The sequence below is a fragment of the Lepus europaeus genome, chromosome 10 (genome assembly GCF_033115175.1).
Source record: "Lepus europaeus isolate LE1 chromosome 10, mLepTim1.pri, whole genome shotgun sequence".
Lineage (NCBI taxonomy): Eukaryota > Metazoa > Chordata > Mammalia > Lagomorpha > Leporidae > Lepus > Lepus europaeus.
The window spans coordinates 54,808,178-54,825,960 of NC_084836.1; the positions used below are offsets into that span (position 1 = coordinate 54,808,178).

At 40.5% G+C, this 17,783-nt stretch overlaps 1 protein-coding gene across 4 annotated transcripts in view; it reads left to right on the forward strand.

Annotated features, from left to right (window-relative positions):
- Positions 1-17,783, forward strand: part of GRIP1 (glutamate receptor interacting protein 1) — a 434,525-nt gene that overhangs the window by 302,489 nt on the left and 114,253 nt on the right. For all 4 annotated transcript variants that reach the window (XM_062202081.1, XM_062202082.1, XM_062202083.1 and 1 more), the window contains exon 8: positions 16,002-16,149. In XM_062202081.1, coding sequence (XP_062058065.1) covers positions 16,002-16,149 — 148 coding nt within the window. The remainder of the gene's footprint in view (positions 1-16,001; positions 16,150-17,783) is intronic.

A 17,783-nucleotide genomic window follows, 5' to 3' on the forward strand; every position in this document is an offset into this window, starting at 1 on the left:
CTCAAACAGTATTTTATACTTTTGTTTCTGTGTGGGTGCAAACTGTTAAAAGCTTTACTTAGTATATACTAAATGGATCTTCTGTATATAAAGATAATTGTAAATGAATCTTGATATGAATGAGATGAGAGAGGGAGCAGGAGACAGGATGTTTGTGGGTGGGAGGGAGGTTATAGAGGGAAAATGCCGCTATAATCCAAAAGTTGTACTTTGGACATTTATATTTATTAAATAAAAGTTAAAAAAAAAGAAGTACCATGGCCATTCATCACATTAGGATGTCCCTGGAAGCTTGCTGTTAAGCCAGGAAACAGATGCCTAGCGAAGACCTGGCTCTCCAAACTGGGAAAATGTAGTGTTCCAAACTTGCCTGTGATATCTGAGATTCCCTGGAGATAGGGGGTGTGCAAAAGCATGACAGTAGCTGAGCATTGCCTTCATTTACTTGGATCAGTCTCCAATGCTAGGGGGCCTTAAGTACTTTTCTTACCAAACTTTATTGAACATCTGTAATATCAGATAATTTACTGCCAACCAAGTCTACAGTATCAAGTAGCAATTCCCACCCTTCACTTCATATTGGAACTACATGCAGAGCATTTAAAATGCCCAAGCCCATCCTAGTGGTGGGGGGTGTGAGCAAGAGAATAAAAAGGTGCATATATAAAAGCACTTATAATGTTCTACACAAATATAAAGAATACTAAATAGTAATTTTAAATATTCACCCACTATTCAGGTCCCTCTTAATATTTTGATTCCAACATCCAGCTTACTTTATATCCAGCTTTATGTCTATAGTTGTAAAATTCATTTATTTATTCAGCTATTTATTCAATAAATGAATAAATTCATTTATTCTCTGATTAATAAGTGAGTATTTATTGATGACTCACTGGGATCAAGAAACTGACTTTGTGCAGTGGTCACATTGGTGCGAGTCAGGGGGCCCTCCTGGTGCTTTTGCTCTCTGATGAGCAGCTCCTGGTCAGGCTTCCTTGCCTTGCGCATTGACAGGGCACTGGTTTTAATATACAATTATCAAGTTGTTCCTTTTTTAATCATCTAGCTGTATCTATCAACCTGCATATTTCCCAATGTTTGCTTTTAAATATTATGTTTATCTCCTATAAAAACCCAAGAAAAGCAAGTAGAAATGTAATATTTTAAATATTTTGATGTTTATTTTTGGCAACTTCCACATAAATTAGCTTTTAATGTAACTGAGTGGTTGGTATTCATTTGTCTTATTTTAGATTTGGTTTTTAGAGAATGGGAGCCCTTTAAAAAAAGAAAAAAGAAAAAACTAAACATAAGGTCTGTTCTAGTACAGGATGCCAGTGAGAGTCTGCAGCTTGCTATCAAGCCGTTAATTCATCCTCACTATCTTTCCCAGTCTTAGAGGTTATGAATCCTGGCTAGTAAGAATTCTTTTTCAGACTGGCAGACACTTACTCCTACTTAAGCAATTTCTCTGCCTCAGCAGAGTATGATGGAGATTCATTCCATTTGCAGTGTGGATCACTTACCCAGCCCAGAAAGACCTGACAGTAACTATTTTTAGAGGAGAAATCAGCCTTTCCAGAGAATGAGGATATGGAAGATGATGATTCTGCAGGAGCCTTGTGTAACCCGCCACATCTTTTTAACAGGCAGGACAAAGGATTTTTCACTTAAGTGGCAAATATTTCTATTTTCTCATTTACATTAGTGATTTAGATGCCAGGTTGGCTTGACTACTTAATTTTTTAAATTTTTTGAAATAGAGAGTGGGAGAGAGAAATACAGAAACAGAAATAGATAAAGATTTGTCATCTGCTGGTTCACTGCCCAAACACCTGTAACAGCTAGGGGTGGGCCAGGCCAAAGCCAGGAGCTAGGAACTCAATCCAAGTCTCCCAAATAGGAGGCAAGGACCCAACCACTTGAACCTCCCAGAGTGCACATTAGCAGGAGCTGGAATCAGGAATGGAGCCAGGACTTGAACTCAAGCACTCCAATGTGGGATGCAGAAATCCCAGTGGCATACTAACTGCTACACCAAATTTTAAAGCCAGTAAGGACATAGACTTTGACTTTCCTAAAGGGTTTCTCCAGATAGATTATGTATGACATGTTAAAAAGAATCTTCACGGGCCGGCGCCCACGGCTCAATAGGCTAATCCTCCACCTTGCAGCGCTGGCACACCGGGTTCTAGTCCCAGACGGGGCACTGGATTCTGTCCCGGTTGCCCCTCTTCCAGGCCAGCTCTCTGCTGTGGCCTGGGAGTTCAGTGGAGGATGGCCCAAGTCCTTGGGCCCTGCACCCCATGGGAGACCAGGAGAAGCCCCTGGCTTCTGCCTTCGGATCAGCGCGGTGCGCCGGCCACAGCGTGCCGGCCGCAGTGGCCATTGGAGGGTGAACCAATGGCAAAAGAAGACCTTTCTCTCTGTCTCTCTCTCTCTCTCACCATCCACTCTGCCTGTGTAAAGTAAATAAATAAAAATAAAAATAAAAATAATCTTCACATTAGTAGTGACAGTAGAAATGAAGATTTCTGGAACTTAAGCAGTAAGGTGTATGATGGGGAGCATCTATAAAGTATGCTCCATGCCACTATACCTGAGCTCAGAAAATTCTAAGAAATTTTGTGACCAGGGTTTTTGTTATCTTCTGTTTTAAAAGTTAAAAAGTGAACATGATTTAGCTTCATGAGGCGACATCATAGTGCTAGAAATTTAAGTTGGAAGACTTTATTAGTATTTTACAAAGCATGTTCATCTATAAAAACTATACCAGACAATATGGGAATAAATAATCTATAACTGCTCCCAACAAAATACAAGCATCTCACAAACATAATATTGAACAAAAGAAGCCAGATGAAGGAGGACAAACAATGTTGTTGAAAGTACACAATAGCTAAGAAAGATATGGACTCAACAGATGATTGGACAAAGAAAATGTGGTATATACACACCATGGAATACTACTGAGCCATAAAAAATAATTAAATTCTGTCTTTTGGAACAACATAGATGCAATTGAAAACCATTATACCTATTGAAAAAAGCCAGTCTCAAAAAGACAAATATATGTTTTCTTTGATACCTGGCAGTTAATATTGAATACAAAAAATGTACAGGAATGAAACAGACATTTGTGATATGACTGTCATTTTTAGCCCTTATTTATATTCCTGTGGAACTGTGGTCTTCCTACCTTTTTACTTGCTGAATATTATGGTTAGTGGTGAATTAAGCCTGTGAATATAGAATTATGTCTCTGCAAAAACTGATGAAGAGGAGGGAGGAAGGGGGATTGGGAACTCAGAGGGATGGAAGTGTGGCTGTCTTTTTGGATCTGTACCTATGGAATGCATGGGTAAGCAAAGCTAATCTATGCTGTTATAAGTTAGGATAATGGTTTCCCTTGAGATGGGGAGTGTTCAGAAAGGAGTATGGGGTGGGATTCTTTGATGCTGGTGATGTTCTACTTCTAGATCTGGGTGTGGTTACACAGATGTGTTCAGTTTATGAAAATTTATCAAGCTATACACTTAGGATTTGTGTATTTTTTGTATGTTTTTGGTATACTATAATGTAATAAGCCAGGTACAGAAACAGCAGTAATATAAAACTGGGGGCGGGGCATGATATCAAGTATTCCAAAGTTGAAAAAATTATTAGAATGAGCCTGTTGCAAAGGAGAGTCCATCATTAATCATGCATCATCCAGACTCAGGCTAGTGTGGTTCTGTATTATTGAATTGCACTTGCTTTGGACTTTTCTTGCAATACCATAAGTTTTATGTCCTTTAACTGTTCAAGAAATTCAGAATTTAACTGCTGGATTTGGGCCTGGAAGATGCATTTTTATCTGAGTACTTCCCAAATAGTCAAAAATAAATTAGCAATTTTTAAAGAAAACTTTAAAAAATTGTTAATGCACAGCCCCTTTGAAAAGAGTTGAAATTGTTAGTAACATAATTTGAATAGGATATCATTAATAAAAATGCTTTTATCTAATGGATAAGTTGAAAAGCTTCTGAAAAGAACTTTTTATCTGCAAGAATCTAAGGCAGACCAAGCTGATATTTCCATGCACAGTCTTCTTGCTACCCACCAGGGTGGGGGGGTTCTAATCAAGTCTTGTGTCTTGATTGAAATGCAGGGCTCCAAAGTGGGAAAACTGATTAACAAAATAAAAAATCCAGAGTGTTTTCCCCGTGCAAATAGTCATCAGTGCATAGTATGCAATTATGTAGTCCATAAATCAACACAGCGTGCCAGGGCTGTACTCATGGTGTAAATATCTTAATGACTGAGATGTCTTTAACTATGAATAATTTATATCTACATGATTCATCTTCCTCAACCATGCTTCACTTCAGCAAGATAAACTAATCTGTCTAGGGATGAGTTCTTGATTATTTCTTCCTGATTTTCCTTCTGTTTATTTTGCTCATTTTGACACACTTCATTTTGTCTCCTGCACTTTCTTAAATAAGACTTCCCCATTCATCCACTCTCTTTTCCTTTCCCTTTGCATCTTGTTAGACATCTTGGACTAAAGCCCAGGCTTTTGGAATCCTACTTTTCATAAGGCCCTCTGTGAATGGAATTGGGTGGCAGCAAGGGAAATAGGCTTAATACCACAAGGCAGTATAAGCTTCTTGATGCTGTTGTGGGGAAACATTTATTATGGAAAGCAATTGCCAGAAAAGGCTAATGAACAATTAAACGTTAACATTTGTAGATCCCCTCCTGCGATGCAGAAAGTAACAGCCACATGGGTAATGCCGGAAAGCGCTACTCGCTAAAATAGTTTTGTTGTTTTCCTAGGGCCCATTAAAATAAAGTCAGCTGAGAAACATTCAGATCAAATTCTCTCTCATCTAATAAGCTCATCCCAACCATGCTGGCTCATCAGACACAGCCTACCCAGTCCCCAGAGGTCTCTGTCACTGCCGTTCCCTTGACACTTAGCACAGTTATTTGGTCACAATAATTGCCTTTCCAGTGCTCTTTTGGACAAGGATTGTTGGTCATCCGTTGACCTTTTGTCATCTTTTATATGCTTGAGTAATTTCCCTGGAAATCATTATCCTATTGGACAACTTAATTTCTAGAAATACTTTTGGACCATTCTACACTTCAGATTTCATTAGGTAGGAGGTAAGGGTTACAAACATTATGTACTCCACAATTAAAAAGAAAATAAGTAACTAGAAACTTCATGAGGTCCAACAGAATATATTTTCTTGGTATAATCCAGGAATTCTGCCAAGAAGCACTACCACCACCACCTTCTCAGGACAGGAGCCCAAAGTTACTAGATGGGGCTGATATCAAGTTTTTATCTTTGAATCCCCAGTAACCTCTGATTGTTGCATGGATGACTCTTAGCCTACAGTCATAGAAATCCGAGTTCTATGGAGCTGTGAACTGGATGGTCTAACGTGACAAGAATCTTGTTCAGTTTCTCTAGCTTCCTGAGAATATGTTATTGTTGCCACTGATTCATCTGAAGACCACAGCATGTGCATCAGGTCCTGGTCACTGATATAAAATGCCAGCATCCCAGGGGCTCATCACAGAGGACTTTCTTGAATTGTCTAATATCCAGCTTCTGTTAGAAACCTAAGTAAAAGGGGAAAAAACTGTTCAGAAAAGATCCCCAGAGACCTTCAATTTGTCTACCCTAGGATCTGTCTTTAGATAAAGTCAACCAACTCATTAACTTGTCTCATTTTAGAGATATCATCATTGATTTGCTAGGTAATCCTGTGACTGAACCTTGGTCAAGGAACAGTCTTTGAAAACTGTCTCTGAATTCTATTATAAAAATATGTTGCATACATTAACCATTATTCATTTACCTACATCTCTATATAAAATTTCATGGAGATATATCTTTTAGAACACTCTGCTAGAATAATCTTTATTTCCACTGTGGGAAGTAGTGAACTTTCTCTTTTCCAGAAGTGAGAACTACATCACTGATCATGTTTCATGTATTGTCCTGGTTGCCAGGAAACTGAAGATTTTTTTTGTTTTTTTACTTTTATCTTTATTTTTACTGAAAAAAAATTCACATAACATGCAATTACCATGTTAAAGTGTACAATTCAGTACTACTTAGTACACTCACAATGTCATGCAAGCATCACCTCTGTCTAGTTCCAAAAACATTTTTCTCATCCCCAAAGGAAACCCAATGAGCAATCATTCCCTTCTCTCACTACCCCTGCCAACTACTAGTCTGCTCACTGTATCTATGGATTTACTTATCATTGAAAGTCATTTTGCAGAAAAGTCAAAAACCTCTATTTATTCTTCTGTGCAGAGAATTTATAGGCTCGCTCTTGTCTTCATAATTTTTCTCTTTATTACATATTTGTTACAGCAAACAGCCTCAAGACTTTAGTGGAAAGATGAGTGGAGATACAGACAGAAAAGGATATGCTCCCAAGCCACTCACAATCCATGGTGCTGCTCTCCTGGCCATGACCTCTATGGGCTACCCAATGAACTCTTGTGCCCTCCATCTTCTAGTTGGGTTTGGCTAATAGGGGCTTATGGCAGAAAATCAGAGAAAGGACAGTGATAGAGTATTTTTCTCCTGGCCTCCTTCGTGTGGATATATTGGGATTAGCTGCATCCCTTGACTGCAGGTCTCACCTCAGGTAGCCATACCACTTAGTCCTTTCTAAATCACTGGTCTTCTCACAGTTCTATTCTTTGTCTCTTCAGGCTTATTAGGATATGGCGCTCTGTTGTTTTGGGCCCTAAGGTTCTGTACCATCCCTTATGATTTACCTATGATCTGCCCACAACTTTCTAAATAGTTCCTTTTTATTAAACTCTCCTGATTCTGATTGGGACCCTGATTTAGACAATCCTACTCTACCCATGATTCTTTTTACTTCTCAGTCAACATGATTTGCTGAGTCCTCTGCAGAGATGCTAGTTTGGTGGATTCTCCCATGGCAACACAATGAATTCTCCCAGGCTTCCAGCATGCCCACATATCCTCCTGTGTTTGTTCCTTTGTTTTATTTGAAGAGTAGAGAGACAGACAAACAGATCATATCCACTGGTTCACAAATGCCCTCAAAGGCCATGGCTGGGCCAGGTCAAAGCCAGGAGCTGGGAACTCAATGCACGCCTTCCACAAGGGTATCAGGGACTTAATTAATTGAACCATCACCTGCTGCCCCCCAGGATGTGCATTAGCAGGAAGTTGCAATCAGGAATAGAGCTGGGACTCAAACCCAGTCACCCTATATGGGATTCAGGTGTCCCAAGTATCTTATTTTTAAAAATGTATTTTCTGGGAAAACAGAGACAGAGTGATATCTTCTATCTGCTGCTTCACTCCTGACGTGTCTGCAACAACCAGGGCTAGGCCAGAAAAAAGCTAAAAGCCAAGAACTCCATCCAAGTCTTCCACACAGCTGGCAGGAATCTAACCAAGTAGTTGGACTATCACTGCCTGCCTCCCAGGCACATTAAAAGGAACATGGATCAGAAGCACCGAGTAGTTGAGACTCAAACCAGGCGCTCCAATATGAGATGCAGATGTCCCAGGCAGCAGCCTGATCTGCTATATTGTAATGCCTCCCCCACAACAGCTTTTTAACTGCTAGACCAGATGGCTGCTCCTCTTTATGTTTTTAAGGTGGAGGACCTTTGTGTCAATCACTGAGTGACACCAAGAGCTCACATCCTGGAGGTGGCTTATTTACTTAACCATTTCCAGTGCTATAACGTCCACTTATAGAGGGTGAATGACCTAGGCATCAAGTCCAGTCTGGAAGAAGATGAAGCTACTTTTCTCCCAAAAGGCTGTGCCATAGTTATTCAGCAACTGGATAAACACAAGTAGTTCATATCTGATATTATGAAACACTGGATGGAGTTCATTGTACAGATTCAGATTTAAGCAAAGAAACATATCCCTCCACATCACAAATATCATCTGTGTGTGCATATGCACCCTCTCACAAGAATAGCCATTGAATAGTTTTAAGCACGGGGCTAACATGATTGCAGATATTCTGGCAACTATTTTAAGCCAAAGAATGTGACTTAAATTTCCACATCATCAATATCATTAACATAGTGCTTTTAATAACATAATGAGTGTTCATGCTCTAACACATTCCATCAGCAAATATCGTTGAGCCTAGCTGTTGTGTAGACACTCTGGAGAATGAGTTTTGAGCAGAATATACACAACATTGTGCATACATTTTTAATCAAGGAGCAATTAACAGATGTTTAACAGTTAATTATTGAATTGCATTTATTGTAAGTTTTGTGAAAGAAAACTGCAGGGTCCCATTACAAGCACATTGTCTTGATTTGCAGGGTGGGAGCCATCAAAGATGTGACATTAGAGCAGTAATGAAGAAGTGAGTGAAGGAGGATGGGTAGAGTTGGGGTATTCTGGGAGAAGACAACAGTATAGATGAGGGAACTTGTTGCAATTGATTTCTTTTCTGAGAGGAGGAGCGTGGTGGGGGCAAGAGGCGCGGAGTCACCACACAGACCCCGGGAGTCAGGTGAAAGTAGGCCAGAGGCAAGCAGCCTGCAGACTCATTTATTTCAGTTGCTACAGCTGCTTATATAGACAAGGCAGCCAATCCAGTCAATCCAGTCAAGGGGCGGTCTATGCCCCAACCAATCACAGCCTGTTGCCAGGCAGTTTCCGAAGCCATCCAATCATGGCCTGTTGCCAGGCAGTTTCTGTTGTCTGCGGCCATCTTGGCATGACCTTCTCACCTCAGTGGCTATCTTGGCATGACCTTTTCACCTCCTCATTCCACCACAGGAACTGAAGCAGGAAGACACACAACACTTTTAAGAACTTGAAAAGGAGTAGATGACTGTTGTCGAGAGAGCACAGGCAGCATGGGAAAAAGTACAGCTGCTGAGGTAAACAGGAATTAGGTCATGCAAATTCTTGTCAACAGTGTTAAAAAACATTTACCCTGTTACCAGAACAGCTAGGCAAAAGTGTCAAACATAGGGAGAGCATGATGAGATACTCACTTTAAAAAATTTATTTATTTATTTATTTGAAAATCAGTTACAGGGAAGGGGAGAGAGAGAGGTCTTCCATTCACTGGTTCACTCCACAAAGTTCTGCAACAGCTAGAACTGAGTCAGGCCAAGGCCAGGATCTTCATCCAGGTGTCCCATGTGGGTGGCATGAGCCCATGTACTTGGGCCATCTTCTGCTGCTATTCCCAAGCCATTAGTAGGGAGCTGGGTCAGAAGTGGAGCAGCTGTGACTTAAACTAGTGGAATGCCAGAATCTCAGGTGGTGGGTTTATCCACTGCCCCACAACAACAGCGTCAAGATACTCACTTTTAAAAGATCACTCTGGTTTGTGGAAGGAGGAGGCCTTGAGAGGATGTGGGGGTATCAGGTGATGATAACATGGACTAAAATGGTGATTATAGAGATGGATAGAGAGGATGAAGTTGGGAGCTATTCAGGAAGTAGGTTCAAGAGGAATTTGTGAGCATGAGGAAGAACATGGAGTGGGGATGACTTCAGGGCATTTCTGATTGGTGTGATGACGTATTAAGTGAGCCTCATAGGGTAAGGAAACACAGAGAAGAAGCAATGGACTATGGTAAATCGCTCTTTAGTTTTAGACATGTTTGAAATGTTCCTTTGAGACCACAAAGAGCTATTCCAAGAAGCAACAGGATTCCAAGGGATGTTTGTGTGCTGGGCATGAGTCATCACAGTAGGTGAGCTATGGGCTACTGAGAAGGGAGAATGGAAGACTGAGCTCCTGTTCAGTGAACTGTTGTCAATAATTCCTAATTGTCTTCTCAGGAGTTAAGGACTCCCCCTTTCTCACCATTTTTTTCTTCATAGGTTAAAGCTTCATTATAATATCATCTTGCTAAAAGTTTGAAGTTGTACCCTGGCAGAACCTTGGTATGAAAGCTCCATCTTATGTGATGTGCGTGTGAAGGCCTTGTGACCGACCCTCAGTCTTCAAGATGTTATTGTTGTCATCAAAATACTTAAAAATCAGAGCTTTTTCATCCCATCTTCATAAGCATCAGGGATCAAGAATTACTTTTATTTCTAGTATTTCACCTCTTTTTATTAGCAGTATGTCAGGACTTAGATTCTAGATATTGTGTATTCTTTTTTAGGATTTATTTATTTATTTTGGAAATAAGAGTGGCAGACACACACACACACAGAGAGAGAGAGAGAGAGATATCTTCCATCCACTGGTTCACTCCCTAGATGGCCACAATGGTCAGCACTGGGCTGGGCTGAATCCAGCAGCCAAGAACTTCATCTGGGTCTGCAAAACAGGTGGCAGGGGTCCAAATTTTTGGGCCAATCTTCCAGCGCTTTCCAGGGACATTGGCAGGGAGCTGGATTGGAAATGGAGCAGTTGGGACTTGAACCAGCACCCATATAGGATGCTGACATCATAGGCAGCAGCTTAACCCACTGTACCACAAATCCAACCTCTTCTTGTGTATTCTTATAAACTTGTCTAAGCTTCCTTAATTTTCTCAGGCTGGCCACTAGCCTCTTAATTACATGGCATCACTATTTCTCCGTAGATCTCTGTGCTGTCAGGGTTAGAGAGCTTTAATTGAAATCTCATTTTATAAATGGAGAAAATGAGATCTAAGGGAGGTAAGGACCATCCCCCAATAAGGTCCACCCTCCAGCCTCCAGCCCTGAATAATACTGCCTCTTTTCCTCACTGTAAGTTTATATTTCTCTTGTCCAAGAATTTTAAAGCTTTCTACATTAAATTTTAAGAGACTCATTAATTACACACTTGCCTCCCACCAATAAAAATATTACACTTATTGTTCTTTCAAGGACTTAATGGGAAAAGCACTACTGGAAGAGAGACTACTGTTCTAGTTCCATTCACAGAGGTATACCAGAGCAGCCATGAGCACACACTCTCTCTCCCTGTAAATTAACTGTGGCAGGGGATCTGACACCATTTTCTTAGCTTCTTGATTTCCCTCATCCTATCATTTCTATCTACAATGAAAATTTAATATTAATTCTTGACAATGGCTGGGATATTAAAAACATACAACAATATAAGTTTTAATACTTTGACAACATGTAAGCCAGGAAAAAATAAGTAACTTAAGAGTTTATGTTTAAATGCCTTTTGAAAATCCTGATAACTTCTTTACAAATTCTACTATTTAATCATGACACAGATTGAGTCTCCAATATCCTAAATGCTTGGGACAGGAAGTAATTAGGATTTGGGAATATTTTCATATACATTATGATATACCTGGGGATGGGACCCAAGTCTGAACATGGATTGCATTTATGTTATTCATATACCTTATGCACATAGCCTGAAGGTAATGCTGTACAATAGTTTTAGTAATTTTATGCATGATAAAAAAATTCATGATGTAGAATTTCCCATTGGTGACATCATGCCAGCACTGAAAAATCTGAGGCTGTAGGTGCATTTTGGATTACAGATGCTCAACCTGTATAATACTTTTACAAAAAGTTAAAACCTGTGTGTACTGTGCGATGTTTGACTGTAATTTTATAAAATTCACATGTGCAAATATCTAGTTACAAGTAACTCTTAGAATAACAGTTCAAGAAAGACATCTTGGAAAAAGCAATTCAAGTAAAAGGCCTGTCAGAATACAAATTTAGCTGTGGTAACACAAGACCCAAATTCACAATACTCGCTTAAAAGCCTTAGAAGTCTATTTCTCTAGGTATGAGGCAATCCCCAGAGATATGGTTTCAGGAACCTAGGCTCCATCTATCATGTGGCCCTCTTCAGTTCTTTTGATGGTTGAAGATGGCCCATAAGATCTGGGTCTACACTGCAACAGCAGGAAGGGTGAAATGGTGGGGCAGGTGTTGTGATCCAGTGAGTTAAGCTGCCACTTGGGACACCCACATCCCATGTAGGATTGCCTTAGATCAAGTCCCACCTCTGTTACCAGTCCAGCTTCCTGCTAATGCACATGGGAGGCGAGAGTTGATGATGGCTCAAGTACTTGGGTTCTGGCCACCCTTGTGGAAGACCTGGATGTGGCTTCAGCCTGACCCAGCCCCAGTTGTGGGCATTTGGGGAGTTGGAAGACTTCTCTTTCCCTTTCCCTGCTTCCTTCTCCTCCCTCACTCTCCATCTCCCTCCATCTCTCTGCCCTTTGAATAAATATATAGAAGGGGGAAATTAGGTAGAAGAGGGAACAGCCATCTTTTTAAGGCACAACCAGAGCTTTTCACATCTTGCTTCCCACTGGATGAACTTAATCACATGACTACACCTCACTGCAAGGGAAGCTGGGACACAGGTTTTTGTTTTTTTTGTTTGTGTGTTTGTTTGTTTTTATGACAGGCAGAGTTAGACAGTGAGAGAGAGAGACAGAGTGAAAGGTCTTCCTTCTGTTGGTTCACCTCCCAAACGGCCGCTACAGCTGGCGTGCTGTGCCGATCCAAAGCCAGGAGCCAGATGCTTCCTCCTGGTCTCCCATGCAGGTACAGGGCCCAAGCACTTGGGCCATCCTCCACTGCCTACCCGGATCACAGCAGTGAGCTGGACTGGAAGAGGAGCAACCGGGACAGAACCGGCGCTCCACCGGGTGCCAGTGCTGCAGGCGGAGGATTAGCCTAGTGAGCCACGGCACCAGCCCAGGACACAGGATCCTAATTGGGAAGGTATTTGTTCATCTAAAACTTAGAAACCCTATGATTGAAGAAAGAGGGGGATGATGGGATACAAGGGAACTAGCAGATTCTGAGATTCTGTCATTTTTAAGAGATTAAGTAATAAGTAACATGAAAGCTTAATTACTTTCACCTGTGAAGCAAAATAAATTTATCTTTAGACATGACAAAACAATGAGGAAGAACATAAGTGATTGTCACCTCCACAAACCTGTCTGTTTAAGTTCAGTAAAAATTCAGACAGTGAATTGAACCATCAGGTATTAGTCATTCTGAAGTTCCAGAAATACAATGTGAGAAAGAGCACTGCTGGGCCAGAGCTAATATAGCGTTCGCCTGGAGTAGGAAAAGCCATTGCCAGGGATTGTGCTCAAGAAAGATGACAGCTGACTGCTGGGAATGAGGTAGACATCAGGTCATGAGTGCTTGACTCAGCACAGATCTTTGGCTGCCCAAACTGAGAAGTGGGCAGAATTGACCACCCTCATGTTGGGAGGACAACTGCAATACAGGCTGCAGGGACTACCCCGAATCTTTTACCAGGAGGTTGCAGTTAAGATGAGGTACAAACCACTGTTGTCTTTAGCCTCAGGGGTCCCACACTATAAACAATGAAGGGAGAAGAGTAAGGTAAGACCCTGGGCAGGATCAGAACCGAGTATGATATTGGAGAGAGACAAAATGGGAAATGAAGGAAAAAGGAGAGAGAGAAGACAGGGCATAGTTGATGGCTTAGTCTGATGACAGGAATCAGGGGAATTAATAAGCAAGGTGAGCAAGACCAGAGAGTCACAGTCACCACAAGGTTAGAGTCATGGGCAAATTAACTGCTCCGTCTGAGGTATAAAGCTGCAACATCTCAAAATCAAAAAAATGTTCTTGGTAGACAATGACCTCTGGTTCTTCTCTGGTATTGTTAATGCAGTTCTGTCATGGAATTGACAATAAGAAATACAGCCCCTAATCTTGTTTAGTACTAATATTTCAGTATTACCAATCACTTAAAAAAGAGCACATAGAAGAATCTTTAGCACTGGAATATGGATGCTAATGACATGGGTGTTATCATGCTTATGCTGTTTAAGAAATATTTTGTTTCACCTCAGACTGGAGATGACTTTTTACCACGGACTTTTCAGCTTCACGAGTCAGTGCATACTGCCTGAGCTGCAGCAACAGGAATACAAATTTTCTAGCTCACTCTGAGTGCTGCCATGATGATAAACTTGTACTTGCAAAAAGACAAAATTGACTGCTGAAGTCTCAAACGCAAGAGTAGTGGAAAGTCCAAAAAATATTACACAGCAATATACAGTTTTGAAAACGGAGTTGACTCAAAAGCTGAAAGTCATAATGTTTTCATAATAATAATATTCCATGTTAATAACAAAATGCTTTGATGGTGCATTGATTATATTATAATTATCACTGTGGATAAGACAATTTTATAGGTAAGCAATAAGGCTTAGAAAGTTTTAGTAACTTGTCTAAAGCACTATGAATCAAATGTTGTGAAAATAAGAATTAAATACATGTGTTTTAACTCCCTGTCCGGAGCTCTTTCCAATGTGACACCTGCCTCTTCTGAACTTTAAGTGACATGAATTTTCTTATTTACTCATACATTCATTCAGCAGCTATCAATTGCATACTTTCTGTTGCTAATCATTGTGCTAGGCATGAGACTACTGTGACTGACAAGGCAGTCTTTGCCTTCATAGAAAACTTATAATCTGGGAAAGCACAGGGCCTTGTAACCCAACCTAACCATTATGAAACAGTGATGCTTCATCAGCAGAATTGTGCAGGCTGTGGGAGCACACGTGAAAGAAATTCCAGAGTAATCAATGTTTATCTTTAATCCCCTAGGATTAGTAGGAATTGAAAGAATTAAGAGTACTCCAAGCCCAAAATAAGGTATAGATAAAGTCACTCTGAACAGAGAGATGATCCTATGTCAGGTCCATAATAGAGAAACACTCAAGGAAGGTACAAACCCAACATTTTGTAACCATTCCTCCTGTATGACTAACTGAACACATTATCTGTTCATCCATGCATCTATTTATCCGTCTATGCATACAATTATTCTCACATTCATCCGCCTATCCATCCACTTGTCCATCCTTCTTAGTCTCCATTCTTTATTTCTTTTTTAAAAAAGATTTGTTGGCAGCGCCGTGGCTCACTTGGCTAATCTTCCATCTGTGGCGCTGGCATCCCATATGGGCGCTGAGTTCTAGTCCCTGTTGCTCCTCTTCCAGTCCAGCTCTCTGCTGTGGCTTGGGAGGGCAGTGAAGGATGGCCCAAGTGATTGGGCACCTGTACCCGCATGGGAGACCAGGAGGAAGTATCTGGCTCTTGGCTTCGGATTGGTAAAGTGCCAGCCATAGCGGCCATTTTGGGGGGTGAACCAATGGAAGGAAGACCTTTCTCTCTGTCTCTCTCTCTCACTGTCAGACTCCACCTGTCAAATAAGTAAGTTTAAAAAAAAAAGATTTATTTATTTCAAAGGCATAGTTAAAAAGAAAGGCAGAGGCAGAAGCAGAGGGAAGGAGGGAGAAGGGGGTTGGGGAGAGATCTTCCATCCACTGGTTCATTCTCCAAATAGCTCCAACAACCAGGGCTGGGCCAGGCTAGAGCCAGGAGCTTCATCCCAGTCTCCTATGTGGATACAGGGCCCATCTCCTGCTGTTTTCCCAGGCACATTAACAGGGAACTGTGTCAGAAGTGTAGCAGCTGGGATTTGAACCAATGCTCATATGGGATGTGGGCATTGCAGGCAACAGCTTAATCCACTGTGCCACAGTACCAGCCCCATTTTTTATTTCATCCATCCTTCCATCTATCTACCTTTTTTTTCTCCCTTACTTTTCCTCTTCTGTCTATCCTTTTATTCATACATCCATAAGAACAGATGCTAAGATATTGAATGAACTAATTTCAAAAAACATTTATTGAGAGACGTATGAAATGTCAGATACCATGCCCATCCATGTAGAGGGGATAAAGATATATAAGACGTCATCCAACTTACATGAAACCTAAAATCTGAATAAAGAGATGAATATGAGCACATCTTACTATTACAACACAAACTGGATGGCACAGTTGCCTTAACAGGTGCCCTATGAAATTACCAGTGGCTATGGGCTACTATATGGAGGGAACTAAAAGTTTCACTCATAAAATTAACAGGACATCATCAGACTGAACATCCTCAATATTTTCCTTTAGTCTTCTTATTTGTTTCATTTTTTGTTTTCTGAAATTTGTTGTTCTTTCACAGATTCTGTGGCAACAGCATCCGGGCCACTACTTGTTGAAGTTGCCAAAACTCCTGGTGCCAGCCTTGGGGTTGCCCTAACTACCTCAATGTGCTGTAACAAACAGGTCATTGTCATAGACAAAATCAAATCTGCAAGTATTGCAGACAGGTGAGTGACACAGAAAGTCCTTCCTTTTCAAAACTTCATTTGTATTTAAAAAAATACACACATACACACATAGAATATATATTATATATATATACACATAGACACATGGACAGTAAAAAGCAATTCTCTTGCCAATTTTTACAGATTTCAGGTAAGGAAACAAGTTACCGTTGTGGACTTATCAACCTCTCCATGTAGCAATGTCACTTTATCTGGATGTTTGGTGTACCCTTTAAGTGAAGGGAAAAACAAATGTCAAGCAACAGAGCAATTTTCTTACTGTGTCCTAGGGTAACAGCCTGTTCTTGATGTAGGATAGCTGAACAGATCTTTATTAAGCTCCAGGCTGAGAAGTTATGAGTTTTCCTGAACCATAACAGTTAAATTCTGCTATCATAAAATTTTATTCCTTTTTTCCTTAATATATAAAGCTATATTTTTTTAAATTATGCAATTTTTAAAGAAAGATCTTACACTGTCCAGTGGTTCATGGTCTTAAAAGATCTCGTAAAACATTATTTATTCCAGTGTCACAATAAAAATGAAGTTTCTGTTCCCAAAAAATCTCCACTTCAAGTGCATCAATGTAACATTGTAATTTTAATGAAAGGGATAGTGGATGATTTAAACCACTTTTGCCTTGAGAGATATGCAATATATGCTTGAGATTTTAATATAGACTCAAACAGCCAGTCTCCCATTTATGGTTCCGACCTTCTTTTCCACATTCCTTTGCCTGCCTGGAAAACCCAGACTGTGGTGCCAGGGCCTGCAGCAACCCCAAGCAGTGGTCAGTCTACAGTTTCACCATGGTCTAGCCCTGTATGCAGACCTTTAACCATGACAGCCATTGATCCAGGGGTTTCAACAGTTCAGTGGTGCAGGATGCTTTAATTTTCTCCCTCTGTTTTTTCCAACTCCACAGGGGCTAACCAGTTTAAAGAGCTGTCCACTTGACTTGTACATTGAGATGCTGACTGCTGTGTTTGCTTTTCTCAGTCCATCCAGTAGCCAGTCTCTTGGGTTTAGCAAGATATAGCAGCAAGACCCTCCCTCCACACTCCCAACTGCCCCCATGCTTCAGCATACAGGCCTGGCTTTGTTACTCATTTGACCATTGCATAGATTCCATTGTTATCAAGCTCCTCTGTACTAATAACTATGTAACCCCAGAATAACAGAATACAACACAATAATAGCTGGTGCCCTGGGAGCTTGAATTGAGAGGCTTCTGAGGAAGAATTAGTTGGATCTCCCCCTTCAAGTTAGGCTCATTCGTATATAAAAGTAGACCCTCTTCCAGTTCTGTGAGTCACGTCTTTTGATTCTGAATATTTACCAATTCATAGAAAAGCCTAGAAGGAAAAAAACACACAGAGAAAAAAGTCAAAGAGGGAATTTTTCCTGTTCTTGACTCTCCCCTCTTGCCCACATCTCATCTTTCAGCATCACTGCCCCAAAATAATATTTTTTAAAAGAAGAACAAGATTTTTTTTTTCTGTTTTCTACAAGGCTCTGCAGTCCTGTTCATGCCCAAGGTATTCAAAATTGGACAGATGTTTGCTATAACACTCAAACTTTTCCTTTTTTTTATTAAGTAAATGAAAACTGTGTGAAATTCTAACTCTGAAGGA